We start from the raw sequence: 17,500 nt of genomic DNA on the forward strand, positions 1-17,500 counted from the left end.
CATCTCTCCTCTCTCATCCACCTCCCATCTCTCCTCTCTCATCCATCCACCTCCCCATCATCTTCCTCTCTCATCCACCTCCCCATCTCTCCTCTCTCATCCACCTCCCCATCTCTCCTCTCTCATCCACCTCCCCATCTCTCTCCTCTCTCCATCTCCTCTCCATCTCTCCTCTCATCATTCACCTCTCCATCTCTCCTCTCTCATCCACCTCCCCATCTCCTCTCTTCTCCTCTCTCATCATCCATCTCTCCTCTCTCCTCCCCATCTCTCCTCTCTCATCCACCTCTCCATCTCTCCTCTCTCATCCATCTCTCCATCTCCTCTCCACCTCTCCTCTCATCCTCTATACCTCCGGTCTTCCAAGCATCTACACACGCCTGTCTTTCCCTGCTCGGGTACCTAACTTCCCTGTGAAACTTGCTCCTACAGTTCTGTCCGTTTGGTTTAATGGTAAACCAATATTTGATGGGGGGGGGGGGGGTTGCTTGACAGGTCGTGTTAGAAACGTATGTGAGAAATTCTGTTCTGTTTTGGTTTCTGCCTCTTTGTGTTTCTTTGGATGACCAATTTGATTTGTGGACACTTGTTCTTGATACCCACAACCCCCCTCTCCTCTATAGCTAACTTCTCGGCCAGTTTATCCTCATTAAAAGTCTCTTCTTTCCAGCATGTCCTGACTTAGTATTAAAAGACACCACCTTTCCTCTTTAGAACCAATCCACTCTTTTCCTAGTTCCTCTGCAGCCTGTGGTAGCAACTTGTAACCCTATTGGTCGCTAACCTACACTGTGTCTGTCAATCTACTTTTGCTGTGGATCTCCCTCTCTCTCTCTGTGTTGATCTCCCTCTCTCTCTCTGTGTTGATCTCCCTCTCTCTCTCTGTGTTGATCTCCCTCTCTCTCTCTGTGTGTTGATCTCCCTCTCTCTCTCTATGCTGATCTCCCTCTCTCTGTGTTGATCTCCCTCTCTCTGTGTTGATCTCCCTCTCTCTCTCTGTGTTGATCTCCCTCTCTCTCTCTGTGTTGATCTCCCTCTCTCTCTCTGTGTTGATCTCCCTCTCTCTCTCTGTGTTGATCTCCCTCTCTCTCTCTATGCTGATCTCCCTCTCTCTGTGTTGATCTCCCTCTCTCTGTGTTGATCTCCCTCTCTCTGTGTTGATCTCCCTCTCTCTCTGTGTGTTGATCTCACTCTCTCTCTCTTTATTGATCACTCTCTCTCTCCCTCTCTCTCTGTGTTGATCTCTCTGTCTCTCCCTCTCTCTCTCTTTTGTTGATCTCTCTCTCTCTCCCTCTCTCACTCTGTTGATCTCTCTCTCTCTATATTCAATTAAATTCCAAGGGCTTTATTGTCATGGGAAACATATCTTTCCATATAGATAATAAACTAAAGTGATTTAGAACAATATAAAACTAACAGTAAACATTACACAGAAGATGCAAAGGAATTGAGACGTTTCAAATGTCATATTATGTCTATATACAGTGTTGTAATGATGTGCAAATAGTTAAAGTACAAAATGGAAAATAATAAATATAAATATGGGTTGTATTTACAATGGTGTTTGTTCTTCACTGGTTGCTCTTTTCTTGTGGCAACAGGTCACAAATATTGCTGCTGTAATGGCATGCTGTGGAATTTCAGAGTAGAGTAGATATGGGAGTTTATCAAAATTGGATTTGTTTTCGAATTCTTTGTGGATCTGTGTAATCTGAGGGAAATATGTCTCTCTAATATGGTCATACATTGGGCAGGAGGTTAGGAAGTGCAGCTCAGTTTCCACCTCATTTTGTGGGCAGTGAGCCTGTCTTCTACTGAGAGTCAGGTTTCTGTTTAGGACCAAATAGCATTCTAGTTTGCTCTGTTTTTTTGTTAATTCTTTCCAATGTGTCAAGTAATTATCTTATTGTTTTCTCATGATTTGGTTGGGTCTAATTGTGCTGCTGTCCCAGGGCTCTGTGGGGTGTGTTTGTGTTTGTGAACAGAGCCCCAGGACCAGCTTGCTTAGGGGACTCTTCTCCAGGTTCATCTCTCTGTAGATGATGGCTTTGTTATGGAAGGTTTGGGAATCACTTCCTTTTACGTGGTTGTAGAATTCAACGGCTCTTTTCTGGATTTTGATAATTAGTGGGTTTAGGCCTATTTCTGCTCTGCATGCATTATTTGGTGTTTTACGTTGTACACGGAGGATATTTTTTGCAGAAGTCTTGGTTGGTGAGCGGACCCCAGACCTCACAACCATAAATGTAAATGGGTTCTGTAACTGATTCAAGTATTTTTAGCCAGATCCTAATTGGTATGTCGAATTGTATGTTCCTTTTGATGGTGTAGAAGGCCCTTCTTGCCTTGTCTCTCAGATCGTTCACAGCTTTGTGGAAGTTACCTGTGGCACTGATGTTTAAGCCGAGGTATGTATAGTTTTTTGTGTGCTCTAGGGCAACAGTGTCTAGATGGAATTTGTATTTGTGGTCCTGGTGACTGGACCTTTTTTGGAACACCATAATTTTGGTCTTACTGAGATTTGCTGTCAGGGTAAAGGTCTGACAGAATTTGTGCATAAGGTCTAGGTGCTGCTGTAGGCCCTCCTTGGTTGGTGACAGCAGCACCAGATCATCAGCAAACAGTAGACATTTGACTTCAGATTCTAGTACGGTGAGGCCGGGTGCTGCAGACTGTTCTCGTGCCCGTGCCAATTCGTTGATATATATGTTGAAGAGGGTGGGGCTTAAGCTGCATCCCTGTCTCACCCCACAACCCTGTGTGAAGAAATGTGTGTGTTTTTTGCCAATTTAACCGCACACTGTTTGTGTTCATGATTTTATATCGTATGTTTTTCCCCCAACATCACTTTCTGTCAATTTGTATAGCAGGGTTTGGGGGTTTTGCATTCTTATTCAAACAATTTGTTGTTGTTGTTAATTTTTTTTAGGTGAAAATGTTTAGATTTGATGGGGAAGCTGAGAGGTCAAATATTCTGTTTAGGTTTTCACATTACTTGTGCCAATGTTGTTAGCATGGAGAGAAAGACAGGATATAGAGAGAGGTAGACACAGTGAGGGAGGTATAGATAACTCTCCATGTTGTTGTTTGTTTTGTGTTTTCCAATTTTCCCAGAAGGGGTTATATTCTATGGATTCTTCAATTACATTGAGCTGATTTCGGATGTACTGAACCTCCTTTTTCCGTAGTGTATTTCTGTATTGTTTTAGTGATTCACTATAATGAAGGCGTAGACTCTCTGGGTGTATGTTTTTGGTTGGACAGGATTCTCAATTTCTTATTTTTTTTGCATTCTTCATCAAACCATTTGTCATTGATGTTAATTTTCTATAATTTTCTATATACTGTTTAGGTTTTCTCCTGCCAAGTTTACACCTTCACTATTACAGTGAAATATTTTGTCCAGGAAGTTGTCTAAAAGGGATTGAATTTGTTGTTGCCTAGTTGTGTTTTGGTTTCCACACAACTTTCCTTCCATCTATAGCATTTCTTAATATTATTCAGTAATTTTGCTTCTACACCTGCATTGCTTGCTGTTTGGGGTTTTAGGCTGGGTTTCTGTACAGCACTTTGAGATATCAGCTGATGTACGAAGGGCAAAATAAATAAATTTGATTTGATTTGATGCCTCATGATTTGAGCATTCCTCTGTTCAAGTAGACTGTGATTTTGCTGTGGTCTGATAGGGGTGTCAGTGGGCTGACTGTGAACGCTCTGAGAGACTCTGGGTTGAGGTCAGTGATAAAGTAGTCTACAGTACTACTGCCAAGAGATGAGCTATAGGTGTACCTACCATAGGAGTCCCCTCCAAGCCTACCATTGACTATGTACATACCCAGCGTGCGACAGAGCTGCAGGAGTTGTGACCTGTTTTTGTTGGTTATGTTGTCATAGGGCATATGTGGGAGGGAATGCTGTCACCTGCAGGCAGGTGTTTGTCCCCCTGTGTGCTGAGGGTGTCAGGTTCTTGTCCGGTTCTGGCATTTAGGTCGCCACAGACTAGTACATGTCCCTGGGCCTGGAAATGATTGATTTCCCCTCCAGGATGGAGAAGCTGTCTTCATTAAAGTATGGGGATTCTAGTGGGGGGATATAAGTAGCACACAGGAGGACATTTATCTCTGTTAAGATAATTTCCTTTTGAATAGCCAAATGTAAAATGTTCCTGTTTTGATTAATTTAATGCTCTATACCAAATTAGCATACCCCCCGAGTCCCTTCCCTGTTTCACACCTGGTAGTTTGGTGGGTGGGACTACCAGCTCTCTGTAACCTACAGGGCAACCAGTGGGTCCGTCTCCTCTATACCAGGTTACTTGCAGGATGACTCCTTCCCTCTTCCTCTCTCTCTCTCTCTCTCTCTCTTTCTCTCTCTCTCTCCGTGTCTCTCTCTCTCTGTGTCTCTCTCTCTCTCTCTCTCTGTGTCTCTCTCTCTCTCTCTCTCTCTCTCTCTCTCTCTCTCTCTCTCTCTCTCTCTCTCTCTCTCTGTCTCTCTCTCTGTCTCTCTCTCTCTCTGTGTCTCTCTCTCTCTCTCTGTCTCTCTCTCTCTCTCTCTCTCTCTGTGTCTCGCTCCTGTGTTGTTCACTCTCTTGTTGTTGACCTCTTTCTCTCTGTAACATGTTGTTATCTGAGCAGCATCAAGCAACACATTTCCTCTCCACAGAGCAAGTAAGTCAAGACATCAAATGAAATGCCTCGTCCTGACATGCAGCCATTTCCTGCAAGCCAACCCTGACCTCTAACCTCAACCTATAACCTCTGACCCATAAAGCCATCTCCCCATTGCCTGAGACTCGGTTTAGGTATTTGGCTACCTATTCCCTATAAAGTGTGCTACCTTTGACCTGGGTAGGGTAGTACACTTTATAGGTAATAGGGTGTCATTTCAATGTGTCCATGCCTCCCTCCCTGTTCTCCTATTACCGTTGATCTGTATTGAGAGACGATGATTCCTGAGAATCTGAGGACTTTTATTTTGAAGAATGCCAGTCAGAGGAATGTGCTTATTGCTTTTCTATTAAACAGTCAGCTGCTAGCGGACACCCACAGCCGGAACAACTGCTTGATATGAGGCCCTTTGGGAAAGAAGTGTGTGTGTGTGTGTGTGTGTGTGTGTGTGTGTGTGTGTGTGTGTGTGTGTGTGTGTGTGTGTGTGTGTGTGTGTGTGTGTGTGTGTGTGTGTGTGTGTGTGTGTGCGTGTGTAGTGCCTGTGTTTGTTTGTGTGTGTGTGTAGTGTCTGTGTTTGTGTGTGTGTGTGTCTGTGTTTGTGTGTGTAGTGTTTGTGTGTGTGTGTGTGTCTGTGTTTGTGTGTGTTAGGGTTGGGCGATATTACAGCATTGATTGACGATGATTGACAGCCATCGTCGATGTTAACGACATCTTAATGTGACAGATGATAGTTGACCCTATTTGAACTTGACTGGTGCCGAGCAGTGAGCAGTGAAGGACAGATTCTCACAGGACACGGTAGTGAAGAACAGATTCTCACAGGACACGGTAGTGAAGAACAGATTCTCACAGGACATGGTAGTGAAGGACAGATTCTCACAGGACACGGCAGAAGGACAGATTCTCACAGGACACGGTAGAAGGACAGATTCTCACAGGACACGGTAGAAGGACAGATTCTCACAGGACATGGTAGAAGGACAGATTCTCACAGGACACGGTAGAAGGACAGATTCTCACAGGACACGGTAGAAGGACAGATTCTCACAGGACACGGTAGAAGGACAGATCCTCACAGGACATGGTAGAAGGACAGATTCTCACAGGACATGGTAGTGAAGAACAGATTCTCACAGGACACGGTAGAAGGACAGATTCTCACAGGACATGGTAGAAGGACAGGTTCTCACAGGACATGGTAGAAGGACAGATTCTCAGGACACAGTGAAGGGACACGGTAGAAGGACAGATTCTCACAGGACACAGTAGAAGGACAGATTCTCACAGGACACGGTAGAAGGACAGATTAAAACAGGACACGGTAGAAGGACAGATTCTCACAGGACACAGTAGAAGGACAGATTCTAAGGACTGAAGACAGATTCTCACAGGACACAGTAGAAGGACAGATTCTCACAGGACACGGTAGAAGGACAGATTCTCACAGGACACAGTAGAAGGACAGATCTCTCGGTAGAAGGACAGATTCTCACAGGACACGGCAGAAGGACATTCTCACAGGACACGGTAGAAGGACAGATTCTCACAGGACACAGTAGAAGGACAGATTCTCACAGGACACGGTAGAAGGACAGAACAGGATTAGTAGAAGGACAGATTCTCACAGGACACGGTAGTGAAGGACAGATTCTCCAGGACACAGTAGAAGGACAGATTCTCACAGGACACAGTAGAAGGACAGATTCTCACAGGACACGGTAAAGGACAGATTCTCACAGGACACAGTAGAAGGACAGATTCTCACAGGACATGGTAGAAGGACAGATTCTCACAGGACATGGTGGAAGGAAGATTCTCACAGGACACGGTAGAAGGACAGATTCTCACAGGACACGGTAGTAGAAGGACAGATTCTCACAGGACACGGTAGTGAAGGACAGATCCTCACAGGACATGGTAGAAGGACAGATTCTCACAGGACATGGTAGTGAAGAACAGATTCTCACAGGACACGGTAGAAGGACAGATTCTCACAGGACATGGTAGAAGGACAGGTTCTCACAGGACATGGTAGAAGGACAGATTCTCACAGGACACGGTAGAAGGACAGATTCTCACAGGACACGGTAGTGAAGGACAGATTCTCACAGGACATGGTAGAAGGACAGATTCTCACAGGACACGGTAGAAGGACAGATTCTCACAGGACACGGTAGAAGGACAGATTCTCACAGGACACGGTAGAAGGACAGATTCTCACAGGACATGGTAGAAGGACAGGTTCTCACAGGACATGGTAGAAGGACAGATTCTCACAGGACACGGTAGAAGGACAGATTCTCACAGGACACAGTAGAAGGACAGATTCTCACAGGACACCGTATAATAGAATAAAAAATGAAAACTAAATACAGGCACAGACTGTGTGGACAATGATTTAAGACTGAGACTCTCTCCATACAACCCAACACTGCAGAGGTATGTGACATCCTTTCAAGCACACCCTTCTCATTAACCTGTGAAGTGAGTTATTCACCATTACATATGAACAAATAAGGTTTTATATGTAAGATGGTTAAATAAAGAGCAAAATTATTGATTATTATTATATTATTATTTGTGCCCTGGTTCTATAAGAGCTCTTTGTCACTTCCCACGGCCGGGTTGTGATAAAAACTCACATCATTCTTATAAGAATGAGTGTATCATATAGTGTGTGTGTGGCAGGCTTACAATGATGGCAAAACACAACATTTGAGAGTGCGCTGACCCTGGTACTAGAGGGGGTACAGCTGGAGGTTGAATGTTTGAAGTCACTGTTCCATCATGATGTAGTCCTATAATCTACGGTAAGACAGCCTGTTCCTCATCAGACAGTCACACACACTATGTTTAATGGGTACAGAATCACAATAGGACGATGGTCGATATCGCCCAACCTTAGAGTGTGTGTGAAGGGTGAGTGCAGGTGTGACTAGCGTGTGTGTGTGTGTGTGTGTGTGACGTGTGTGTGTCCCTCATGAATCTAAACACCATCTCCTCCCCAGACTGGTACACCAGGATGGAAGACTAGCTGACATCACCATGCTCAGCATCTCTTCTGGAGAAGGGTGATACGAGCAGACGACAAGAAGGAGAAGAAGGAGAAGAGAAGAAGGAGAAGGGAACCCTGGTGGTGGTGATGCAGGAGAAAGATGGAGGGATGAAGCAGAAAGGAGGACTCCATCAGTCTATAGACCTGCGTCAGTCATTCGGAAAGTCGTTTGAGTTGCATCAATCGTTCTATAAGTCGTTTGAGTCCAGTGCAGGGTCGGGGGGGAGTGGCCCCCGCAGTGTGGGAACTGAGCCAGATCCCTCCACAGAAAACACTACCTCAGGTACACAGAACACCGTCAGGGCGGCAGGTAGACTAGTGGTTAGAGGCAGGTAGACTAGTGGTTAGAGGCAGGTAGACTAGAGGTTAGAGGCAGGTAGACTAGTGGTTAGAGGCAGGTAGACTAGTGGTTAGAGGCAGGTAGACTAGTGGTTAGAGGCAGTAGACTAGTGGTTAGAGGCAGGTAGACTAGTGGTTAGAGGCAGGTAGACTAGTGGTTAGAGGCAGGTAGACTAGTGGTTAGAGGCAGGTAGACTAGTGGTTAGAGGCAGGTAGACTAGTGGTTAGAGGCAGGTAGACTAGTGGTTAGAGGCAGGTAGACTAGTGGTTAGAGGCAGGTAGACTAGTGGTTAGAGGCAGGTAGACTAGTGGTTAGAGGCAGGTAGACTAGTGGTTAGAGGCAGGTAGACTAGTGGTTAGAGGCAGGTAGACTAGTGTGGCGGCAGGTAGACTAGAGGTTAGAGGCAGGTAGACTAGAGGTTAGAGGCAGGTAGACTAGAGGTTAGAGGCAGGTAGACTAGTGGTTAGAGGCAGGTAGACTAGTGGTTAGAGGCAGGTAGACTAGCGGGGCGGCAGGTAGACTAGCGGGGCGGCAGGTAGACTAGTGGTTAGAGGCAGGTAGACTAGTGGTTAGAGGCAGGTAGACTAGTGGTTAGAGGCAGGTAGACTAGTGGTTAGAGGCAGGTAGACTAGTGGTTAGAGGCAGGTAGACTAGTGGTTAGAGGCAGGTAGACTAGTGGTTAGAGGCAGGTAGACTAGTGGGGCGGCAGGTAGACTAGTGGGGCGGCAGGTAGACTAGTGGTTAGAGGCAGGTAGACTAGAGGTTAGAGAAAGGTAGACTAGAGGTTAGAGGCAGGTAGACTAGTGGTTAGAGGCAGGTAGACTAGTGGTTAGAGGCAGGTAGACTAGTGGTTAGAGGCAGGTAGACTAGTGGGGAGGCAGGTAGACTAGTGGTTAGAGGCAGGTAGACTAGTGGTTAGAGGCAGGTAGACTAGTGGTTAGAGGCAGGTAGACTAGTGGTTAGAGGCAGGTAGACTAGTGGTTAGAGGCAGGTAGACTAGTGGTTAGAGGCAGGTAGACTAGTGGTTAGAGGCAGGTAGACTAGTGGTTAGAGGCAGGTAGACTAGTGGTTAGAGGCAGGTAGACTAGTGGTTAGAGGCAGGTAGACTAGTGGTTAGAGGCAGGTAGACTAGTGGTTAGAGGCAGGTAGACTAGTGGGGCGGCAGGTAGACTAGTGGTTAGAGGCAGGTAGACTAGTGGTTAGAGGCAGGTAGACTAGTGGTTAGAGGCAGGTAGACTAGTGGTTAGAGGCAGGTAGACTAGTGGTTAGAGGCAGGTAGACTAGTGGTTAGAGGCAGGTAGACTAGTGGTTAGAGGCAGGTAGACTAGTGGGGAGGCAGGTAGACTAGTGGTTAGAGGCAGGTAGACTAGTGGTTAGAGGCAGGTAGACTAGTGGTTAGAGGCAGGTAGACTAGTGGTTAGAGGCAGGTAGACTAGTGGTTAGAGGCAGGTAGACTAGTGGTTAGAGGCAGGTAGACTAGTGGTTAGAGGCAGGTAGACTAGTGGTTAGAGGCAGGTAGACTAGTGGTTAGAGGCAGGTAGACTAGTGGGGCGGCAGGTAGACTAGTGGTTAGAGGCAGGTAGACTAGTGGTTAGAGGCAGGTAGACTAGTGGGGCGGCAGGTAGACTAGTGGTTAGAGGCAGGTAGACTAGTGGTTAGAGGCAGGTAGACTAGTGGGAGGCAGGTAGACTAGTGGGGCAGGTAGACTAGAGGTTAGAGGAAGGTAGACTAGAGGTTAGAGGGAGGTAGACTAGAGGTTAGAGGCAGGTAGACTAGCGGGGCGGCAGGTAGACTAGCGGGGCGGCAGGTAGACTAGTCGTTAGAGGCAGGTAGACTAGTGGGGAGGCAGGTAGACTAGTGGGGCGGCAGGTAGACTAGTCGTTAGAGGCAGGTAGACTAGTCGTTAGAGGCAGGTAGACTAGTGGGGAGGCAGGTAGACTAGTGGGGCGGCAGGTAGACTAGTCGTTAGAGGCAGGTAGACTAGCGGGGAGGCAGGTAGACTAGCGGGGCGGCAGGTAGACTAGTGGTTAGAGGCAGGTAGACTAGTGGGGAGGCAGGTAGACTAGTCGTTAGAGGCAGGTAGACTAGTGGTTAGAGGCAGGTAGACTAGTGGTTAGAGGCAGGTAGACTAGTGGTTAGAGGCAGGTAGACTAGTGGGGAGGCAGGTAGACTAGTGGTTAGAGGCAGGTAGACTAGTGGGGAGGCAGGTAGACTAGTGGGGAGGCAGGTAGACTAGTGGGGAGGCAGGTAGACTAGTGGGGTGGCAGGTAGACTAGTGGTTAGAGGCAGGTAGACTAGTGGTTAGAGGCAGGTAGACTAGTGGGGTGGCAGGTAGACTAGCGGGGAGGCAGGTAGACTAGCGGGGAGGCAGGTAGACTAGTGGGGAGGCAGGTAGACTAGCGGGGCGGCAGGTAGACTAGTCGTTAGAGGCAGGTAGACTAGTGGGGAGGCAGGTAGACTAGCGGGGAGGCAGGTAGACTAGCGGGGCGACAGGTAGACTAGTGGTTAGAGGCAGGTAGACGAGTGGGGAGGCAGGTAGACTAGTCGTAGAGGCAGGTAGACTAGTCGTTAGAGGCAGGTAGACTAGCGGAGAGGCAGGTAGACTAGCGGGGTGGCAGGTAGACTAGTGGTTAGAGGCAGGTAGACTAGTGGGAGGCAGGTAGACTAGTGGGGCGGCAGGTAGACTAGTCGGGGTGGCAGGTAGACTAGTGGGGAGGCAGGTAGACTAGTGGGGAGGCAGGTAGACTAGCGGGGGAGGCAGGTAGACTAGTGGGGAGGCAGGTAGACTAGTGGGGAGGCAGGTAGACTAGTGGGGAGGCAGGTAGACTAGTGGGGAGGCAGGTAGACTAGTGGGGAGGCAGGTAGACTAGCTGGGGAGGCAGGTAGACTAGTGGGGAGGCAGGTAGACTAGTGGGGAGGCAGGTAGACTAGTGGGGTGGCAGGTAGACTAGCGGGGCGGCAGGTAGACTAGTGGGGAGGCAGGTAGACTAGCGGGGAGGCAGGTAGACTAGCGGGGAGGCAGGTAGACTTGCGGGGAGGCAGGTAGACTTGCGGGGAGGCAGGTAGACTAGCGGGGAGGCAGGTAGACTAGCGGGGAGGCAGGTAGACTTGCGGGGAGGTAGGTAGACTTGCGGGGAGGCAGGTAGACTTGCGGGTAGGCAGGTAGACTAGCGGGGAGGCAGGTAGACTAGCGGGGAGGCAGGTAGGACTGGCTGACTGATTCTAGGTGACTGACTGATTGACTGACAGACTAACTGACTGATTGACTGATATTCTGACTGATATTCTGACTGACTGACTGATTGACTGGCTGAATGACTGATTGACTACTGACTGATTGACTGATATTCTGACTGATATTCTGACTGACTGACTGATTGACTGGCTGAATGACTGATTGACTACCTGATTGGATAACTGACTGACTGACTGGCTGACTGATTGACTGATTGACTGACTGATTGATAACTGGCTGACTGACTGATTGGACTGATTGACTGGCTGACTGATGACTGGCTGACTGATTAATAGCTGACTGACTGATTGGATAACTGGCTGACTGACTGACTGACTGACTGATTGACTGACTGATTGGATAACTGGCTGACTGATTGATGGATTGACTGACTGACTGATTGGCTGACTGACTGACTGACTGGCTGACTGGCTGACTGACTGGCTGATTGACTGACTGACTGGCTGACTGATTGACTGACTTATAGACTGACGGATTAACTGGTTGACTGACTGACTGACTTCTGGCTGACAAGATTGACTGACTGATTGTCAGACTGACTGAGTGACTGACAGATTGCTTCTTGTCTCGCCCTGTTCCTGTCAGACCTAAAGAATAAGTGGCACCTGGTGGTGGACCGTCTGACTGTGCTGTTCCTCAAGTTCCTGGAATATTTCCACAAGCTGCAGCTCTTCATCTGGTGGCTCCTAGAGATACACATCATCAAGATCGTCTCTTCGTATATCATACTGGTCTCTGTCAAGGAGGTAAGGGCTGGGGGTTTGAGCCCAGCTGCCCTGCTTGCTACAAAACTGTGTTAAGGCAGCTGAGCAACCGTCTAGGCATTACACTAACAATTGAATGACTAGCTACTTATCCCCCAAACTACCTCTGTTTAGTTGTTCCTAATAACAATCATTGTCCACTCTTGGAGTTTGTGTTTTTAGTAGTGATCTTTTCATAAAGCTTGTAGTGGTACAGACACTAAACCTAACTGTTTCTCCTCTCTGGCAGGTGTCCTTATTCAACTACGTGTTCCTGGCGTGCTGGGCCTTCGCTCTAACTGTTTCTCCTCTCTGGCAGGTGTCCTTGTTCAACTACGTGTTCCTGGCGTGCTGGGCCTTCGCTCTAACTGTTTCTCCTCTCTGGCAGGTGTCCTTGTTCAACTACGTGTTCCTGGCGTGCTGGGCCTTCGCTCTAACTGTTTCTCCTCTCTGGCAGGTGTCCTTGTTCAACTACGTGTTCCTGGTGTGCTGGGTCTCTATTGTTGGCAGGTGTCCTTATTCAACTACGTGTTCCTGGCGTGCTGGGCCTTCGCTCTAACTGTTTCTCCTCTCTGGCAGGTGTCTTTGTTCAACTTTGTTCAACTACGTGTTCCTGGCGTGCTGGGCCTTCGCTCTAACTGTTTCTCCTCTCTGGCAGGTGTCTTTGTTCAACTACGTGTTCCTGGCGTGCTGGGCCTTCGCTCTAACTGTTTCTCCTCTCAGGTGTCCTTGTTCAACACGTGTTCCTGGCGTGCTGGGTCGCTCTATCTGTTTCTCCTCTCTGGCAGGTGTCCTTGTTCAACTACGTGTTCCTGGCGTGCTGGGCCTTCGCTCTAACTGTTTCTCCTCTCTGGCAGGTGTCCTTGTTCAACTACTATCTGTTTCTCCTCTCTGGCAGGTGTCCTTATTCAACTACGTGTTCCCGGCGTGCTGGGCCTTCGCTCTAACTGTTTCTCCTCTCTGGCAGGTGTCTTTGTTCAACTACGTGTTCCTGGCGTGCTGGGCCTTCGCTCTAACTGTTTCTCCTCTCTGGCAGGTGTCTTTGTTCAACTACGTGTTCCTGGCGTGCTGGGCCTTCGCTCTACCCTTCAGTCAGTTCAGACCCCTGGCCTCCAGTGTCTGTACAGTCTGGACCTGTGTTATCATCGTCTGTAAGATGTTGTACCAGCTGGAATCTATACAACCTGCCTCTTACTCCAAGAACTGCTCCATGGTGAGTAGGGTGGGTCGGTGGGTAGAATGGTTGGTTGGATGATGGAATGGTTGGTTGGTTGGTTTGTTGATGGAATGGTTCGTTGGTTGGTTGATGGAATGGTTGGTTGGTTGATGGAATGGTTGGTTGGTTGGTTTGTTGATGGAATGGTTGGTTGGCTGGTTGGTTTGTTGATGGAATGGTTGGTTGGTTGGTTGATGGAATGGTTGGTTGGTTGATGGAATGGTTGGTTGGTTGGTTTGTTGAAGGAATGGTTGGTTGGTTGATGGAATGGTTGGTTGGTTGATGGAATGGTTAGTTGGCTGGTTGGTTTGTTGATGGAATGGTAGGTTGTTTGGTTGGTTGATGGAATGGTTGGTTGTTGGAATGTTTGGTTGGCTGGTTGGTTTGTTGATGGAATGGTTGGTTGGTTGGTTGATGGAATGGTTGGTTGATGGAATTGTTGGTTGGGTGGTTGGTTGGTTTGTTGATGGAATGGTTGGTTGGTTGGTTTGTTGGAATGGTTGGTTGGTTGTTTGGTTGGTTGGTTGGTTGATGGAATGGTTGGTTGATGGAGGGTTGGTTGATTGATGGAAAGGTTGGTTGGTTGATGGAATGGTTTGTTGGCTGGTTGGTTGATGGAAGGGTTGGTTGGTTGGTTGATGAAATGGTTGGTTGGTTGGTTGATGAAATGGTTGGTTGGTTGGTTGAAGGAATGGTTGGTTGGCTGATGGAAAGGTTGGTTGGTGGGATGGTTGATGGAATGTTTGGCTGGTTGACAGAATGGTTTGCTGGTTGATCGAATGGTCAGTTGGTTAATGGAATGGTTGGTTGGTTGATGGAATGGTTTACTGGTTGGTTGGTTGGTTGGTTGGTTGGTTGATGGAATGAGTGGTTGGTTGTTTGGTTGGTTGATCAAATGGTTGGTTGGTTGATGGAATGGTTGGTTGGTAGGTGGAATGGTTGGTTGGTTGGTCGGTTAGTTTATGGAATGGTTGGCTGGTAGGTGGAATGGTTGTTTGGTTGGTGGAATGGTTGGTTGGTTGGTCGGTTAGTTTATGGAATGGTTAGCTGGTTGATAGATTTTTTTAATTTCTGTGTCTCAAATCTATGCCGAAGCCTTGGCCAAAGATATTTGAACAGAATTTTATTCAAACGTATGTAACTGTCACTATGAACATTTTATGTTTTGGACTGACTTCGTCTTCTGGGTTGTTCGTAGGGGTACTTACAAAAGCCTAGGGTCGTTTAAATATGGTTTGACTGTTCTGACTCCTGTTCTGACTCCCCTTCCTCCCCAGCCAATGAACTACACAGACAAACAGAGAGAAGAGATGAAAGACTCTCTGCTGTACAAGGAGCCAGTAGACCCTTCCAACTGGGTCGGACTCAACAAATTCAACCCTCTACTGGAGAACCTTAGGGTGAGGAGACACTAACCGATCACGTTTACTTATAAAACAAAACATCTATATTGTATAGTAGTACAGCATCACTTTGGGATAGTTCTCAAATAAGATAAAACTCATACACTGAGCTTTTCATGAATCTGCCATTGATACATCTCGGAACCTAGGACATTGGGAGAGACTCACCTTTGATTATCTGTCTGGCAGGACCAGCCTGTGAATCAGGACCAGTCTCTGAGTCGGTGCTAGAAGAACCAGTCTCTGAGTCAGGGCTAGAAGGACCAGTCTCTGAGTCAGGGCTAGAAGGACCAGTCTCTGAGTCAGGGCTAGAAGGACCAGTCTCTGAGTCTGTGCTAGAAGGACCAGTCTCTGAGTCAGTGCTAGAAGGACCGGTCTCTGAGTCAAGGCAAGAAGGACCAGTCTCTGAGTCAAGGCTAGAAGGACCGGTCGCTGAGTCAAGGCTAGAAGGACCGGTCGCTGAGTCAGGGCTGGAAGGACCAGTCTCTGGGTCGATGCTAGAAGGACCAGTCTCTGAGTCAGGGCTAGACGGACCAGCCTTTGAGTCAGGGCTAGAAGGACCAGTCTCTGAGTCAGGGCGAGAAGGACCAGTCTCTGAGTCAAGGCTAGAAGGACCAGTCTCTGAGTCAGGGCTAGAGGGACCAGTCTTTGAGTCAGGGCTAGAAGGACCAGCCTTTGAGTCAGGGCTAGAAGGACCAGTCTCTGAGTCAAGGCTAGAAGGACCAGTCTCTGAGTTGGTGCTAGAAGGACCAGTCTCTGAGTCAAGGCTAGAAGGACCAGTCTCTGAGTCAAGGCTATACTAAACATCTACCTCTATCAACTGAGTCAGTACTGCAAAAATAACAAACAATTTACTTGAAATGTACATCAAAGATCTATTCTGTTACTTCACTGTTTCTTTTTCCTCCTCCAGAACAACCTGCTGATGTTGGCCATGCTGGCGTTTGAGGTGACCATCTACCGTCACCAGCAGTACTATAGGCTGAGGAACAAGCTCACCACGCCCGCCGCTCGCATCATCTTCCATGACATCACGCGGCAACACCTCGACAACGGCATCGTCAACTGTGCCAAGTACTTCATCAACTACTTCTTCTACAAGTTCGGGCTGGAGGTAGGCAGAAACCATTATATTCAGAGAGATCACATGGGCTGGAGGAAGGCAGAAACCATTATATTCAGAGAGATCACATGGGCTGGAGGTAGGCAGAAACCATTATATTCAGAGAGATCACATGGGCTGGAGGATGGCAGAAACCATTATATTCAGAGAGATCACATGGGCTGGAGGATGGCAGAAACCATTATATTCAGAGAGATCACATGGGCTGGAGGTAGGCAGAAACCATTATATTTAGAGAGATCACATGGGCTGGAGGTAGGCAGAAACCATTATATTTAGAGAGATCACATGGGCTGGAGGTAGGCAGAAACCATTATATTTAGAGAGATCACATGGGCTGGAGGAAGGCAGAAACCATTATATTCAGAGAGATCACATGGGCTGGAGGTAGGCAGAAACCATTATATTTAGAGAGATCACATGGGCTGGAGGAAGGTAGAAGCCATTATATTCAGAGAGATCATTTGGGCTAAACTTCACACACTTTCTCTCTCTCTCTCTCTCTACCTCTTACTCCCTGTTCTAGACATGCTTCCTACTGGCGGTGAATGTGATTGGCCAGCGTATGGACTTCTATGCTGTGCTGCATGCCTTCTCTCTGATAGCCCTGATGTACAGACGAAGGAGGAAAGCTATAGCTGAGATCTGGCCTAAATACTGTTGTTTCCTGGCCTGTATTCTAACCTGGCAGTACTTTGTGTGCATCGGGATACCACCTGCAGCTTGTAAAGGTATGTGTGTGTGTGGGGTGTGTGTGTGTGTGGTGTGTGTGTGTGGTGTGTGTGTGTGTGTGTGTGGGGCGTGTGTGGGTGTGTGTAGGGTGTGTGCGTGTGTGTGTGTGGGGCGTGTGTGGGTGTGTGTGGGGTGTGTGTGTGTATGTAGACTACATGACCAAAAACATGTGTACACATGCTCGTCGAGCATTGGAGTTGGTTCTCCCATTGCTGCTATAACAGCCTCCACTCTTCTGGGAAGGCTTTCCACTAGATGTTGGAACATTGCTGCTATAACAGCCTCCACTCTCCTGGGAAGGCTTTCCACTAGATGTTGGAACATTGCTGCTATAACAGCCTCCACTCTTCTGGGAAGGCTTTCCACTAGATGTAGGAACATGGCTGCTATAACAGCCTCCATTCTTCTGGGAAGGCTTTCCACTAGATGTTGGAACATTGCTGCTATAACAGCCTCCACTCTTCTGGGAAGGCTTTCCACTAGATGTTGGAACATTGCTGCTATAACAGCCTCCACTCTTCTGGGAAGGCTTTCCACTAGATGTAGGAACATTGCTGCTATAACAGCCTCCACTCTTCTGGGAAGGCTTTCCACTAGATGTTGGAACATTGCTGCTATAACAGCCTCCACTCTTCTGGGAAGGCTTTCCACCAAATGTTGGAACATTGCTGCAGTGACTTGCTTCCATTCAGCCACAAGAGCATTAGTGAGGTTGTGCTCTGATGTTGGGAGATTAGGCCTGGCTCTCAGTCGGCGTTCCAATTCATCCCAAAGGTTTTCAATGGGGTTGAGGTCAGTGCTCTGTGCAGGCCAGTCAAGTTCTTCCACAATGATCTTGACAAACCATTTCTGTACGGGCCTCACTTTGTGCACGGCGGCATTATCATGCTGAAACAGGAAAGGGCCTTCCCAAAACTGTTGCAACAATGTTAGAAGCACAGAATCATCTAGAATGTCATTGTATG

General features: G+C 47.7%; 1 protein-coding gene across 1 annotated transcript in view; it reads left to right on the plus strand.

Moving 5' to 3' along the window:
• LOC135518608 (piezo-type mechanosensitive ion channel component 2-like) overlaps positions 1-17,500 on the plus strand; it is a 328,980-nt gene that overhangs the window by 182,982 nt on the left and 128,498 nt on the right. Inside the window, 8 exon segments of the mRNA XM_064943769.1 lie at positions 4,635-4,667; positions 7,676-7,739; positions 7,741-8,005; positions 11,904-12,064; positions 13,098-13,274; positions 14,555-14,677; positions 15,594-15,794; positions 16,330-16,534. Of these exon segments, the coding sequence (XP_064799841.1) occupies positions 4,635-4,667; positions 7,676-7,739; positions 7,741-8,005; positions 11,904-12,064; positions 13,098-13,274; positions 14,555-14,677; positions 15,594-15,794; positions 16,330-16,534 (1,229 nt within the window).

Source organism: Oncorhynchus masou, chromosome 3, assembly GCF_036934945.1.
Source record: "Oncorhynchus masou masou isolate Uvic2021 chromosome 3, UVic_Omas_1.1, whole genome shotgun sequence".
NCBI classification, from domain to species: Eukaryota; Metazoa; Chordata; class Actinopteri; order Salmoniformes; family Salmonidae; genus Oncorhynchus; species Oncorhynchus masou.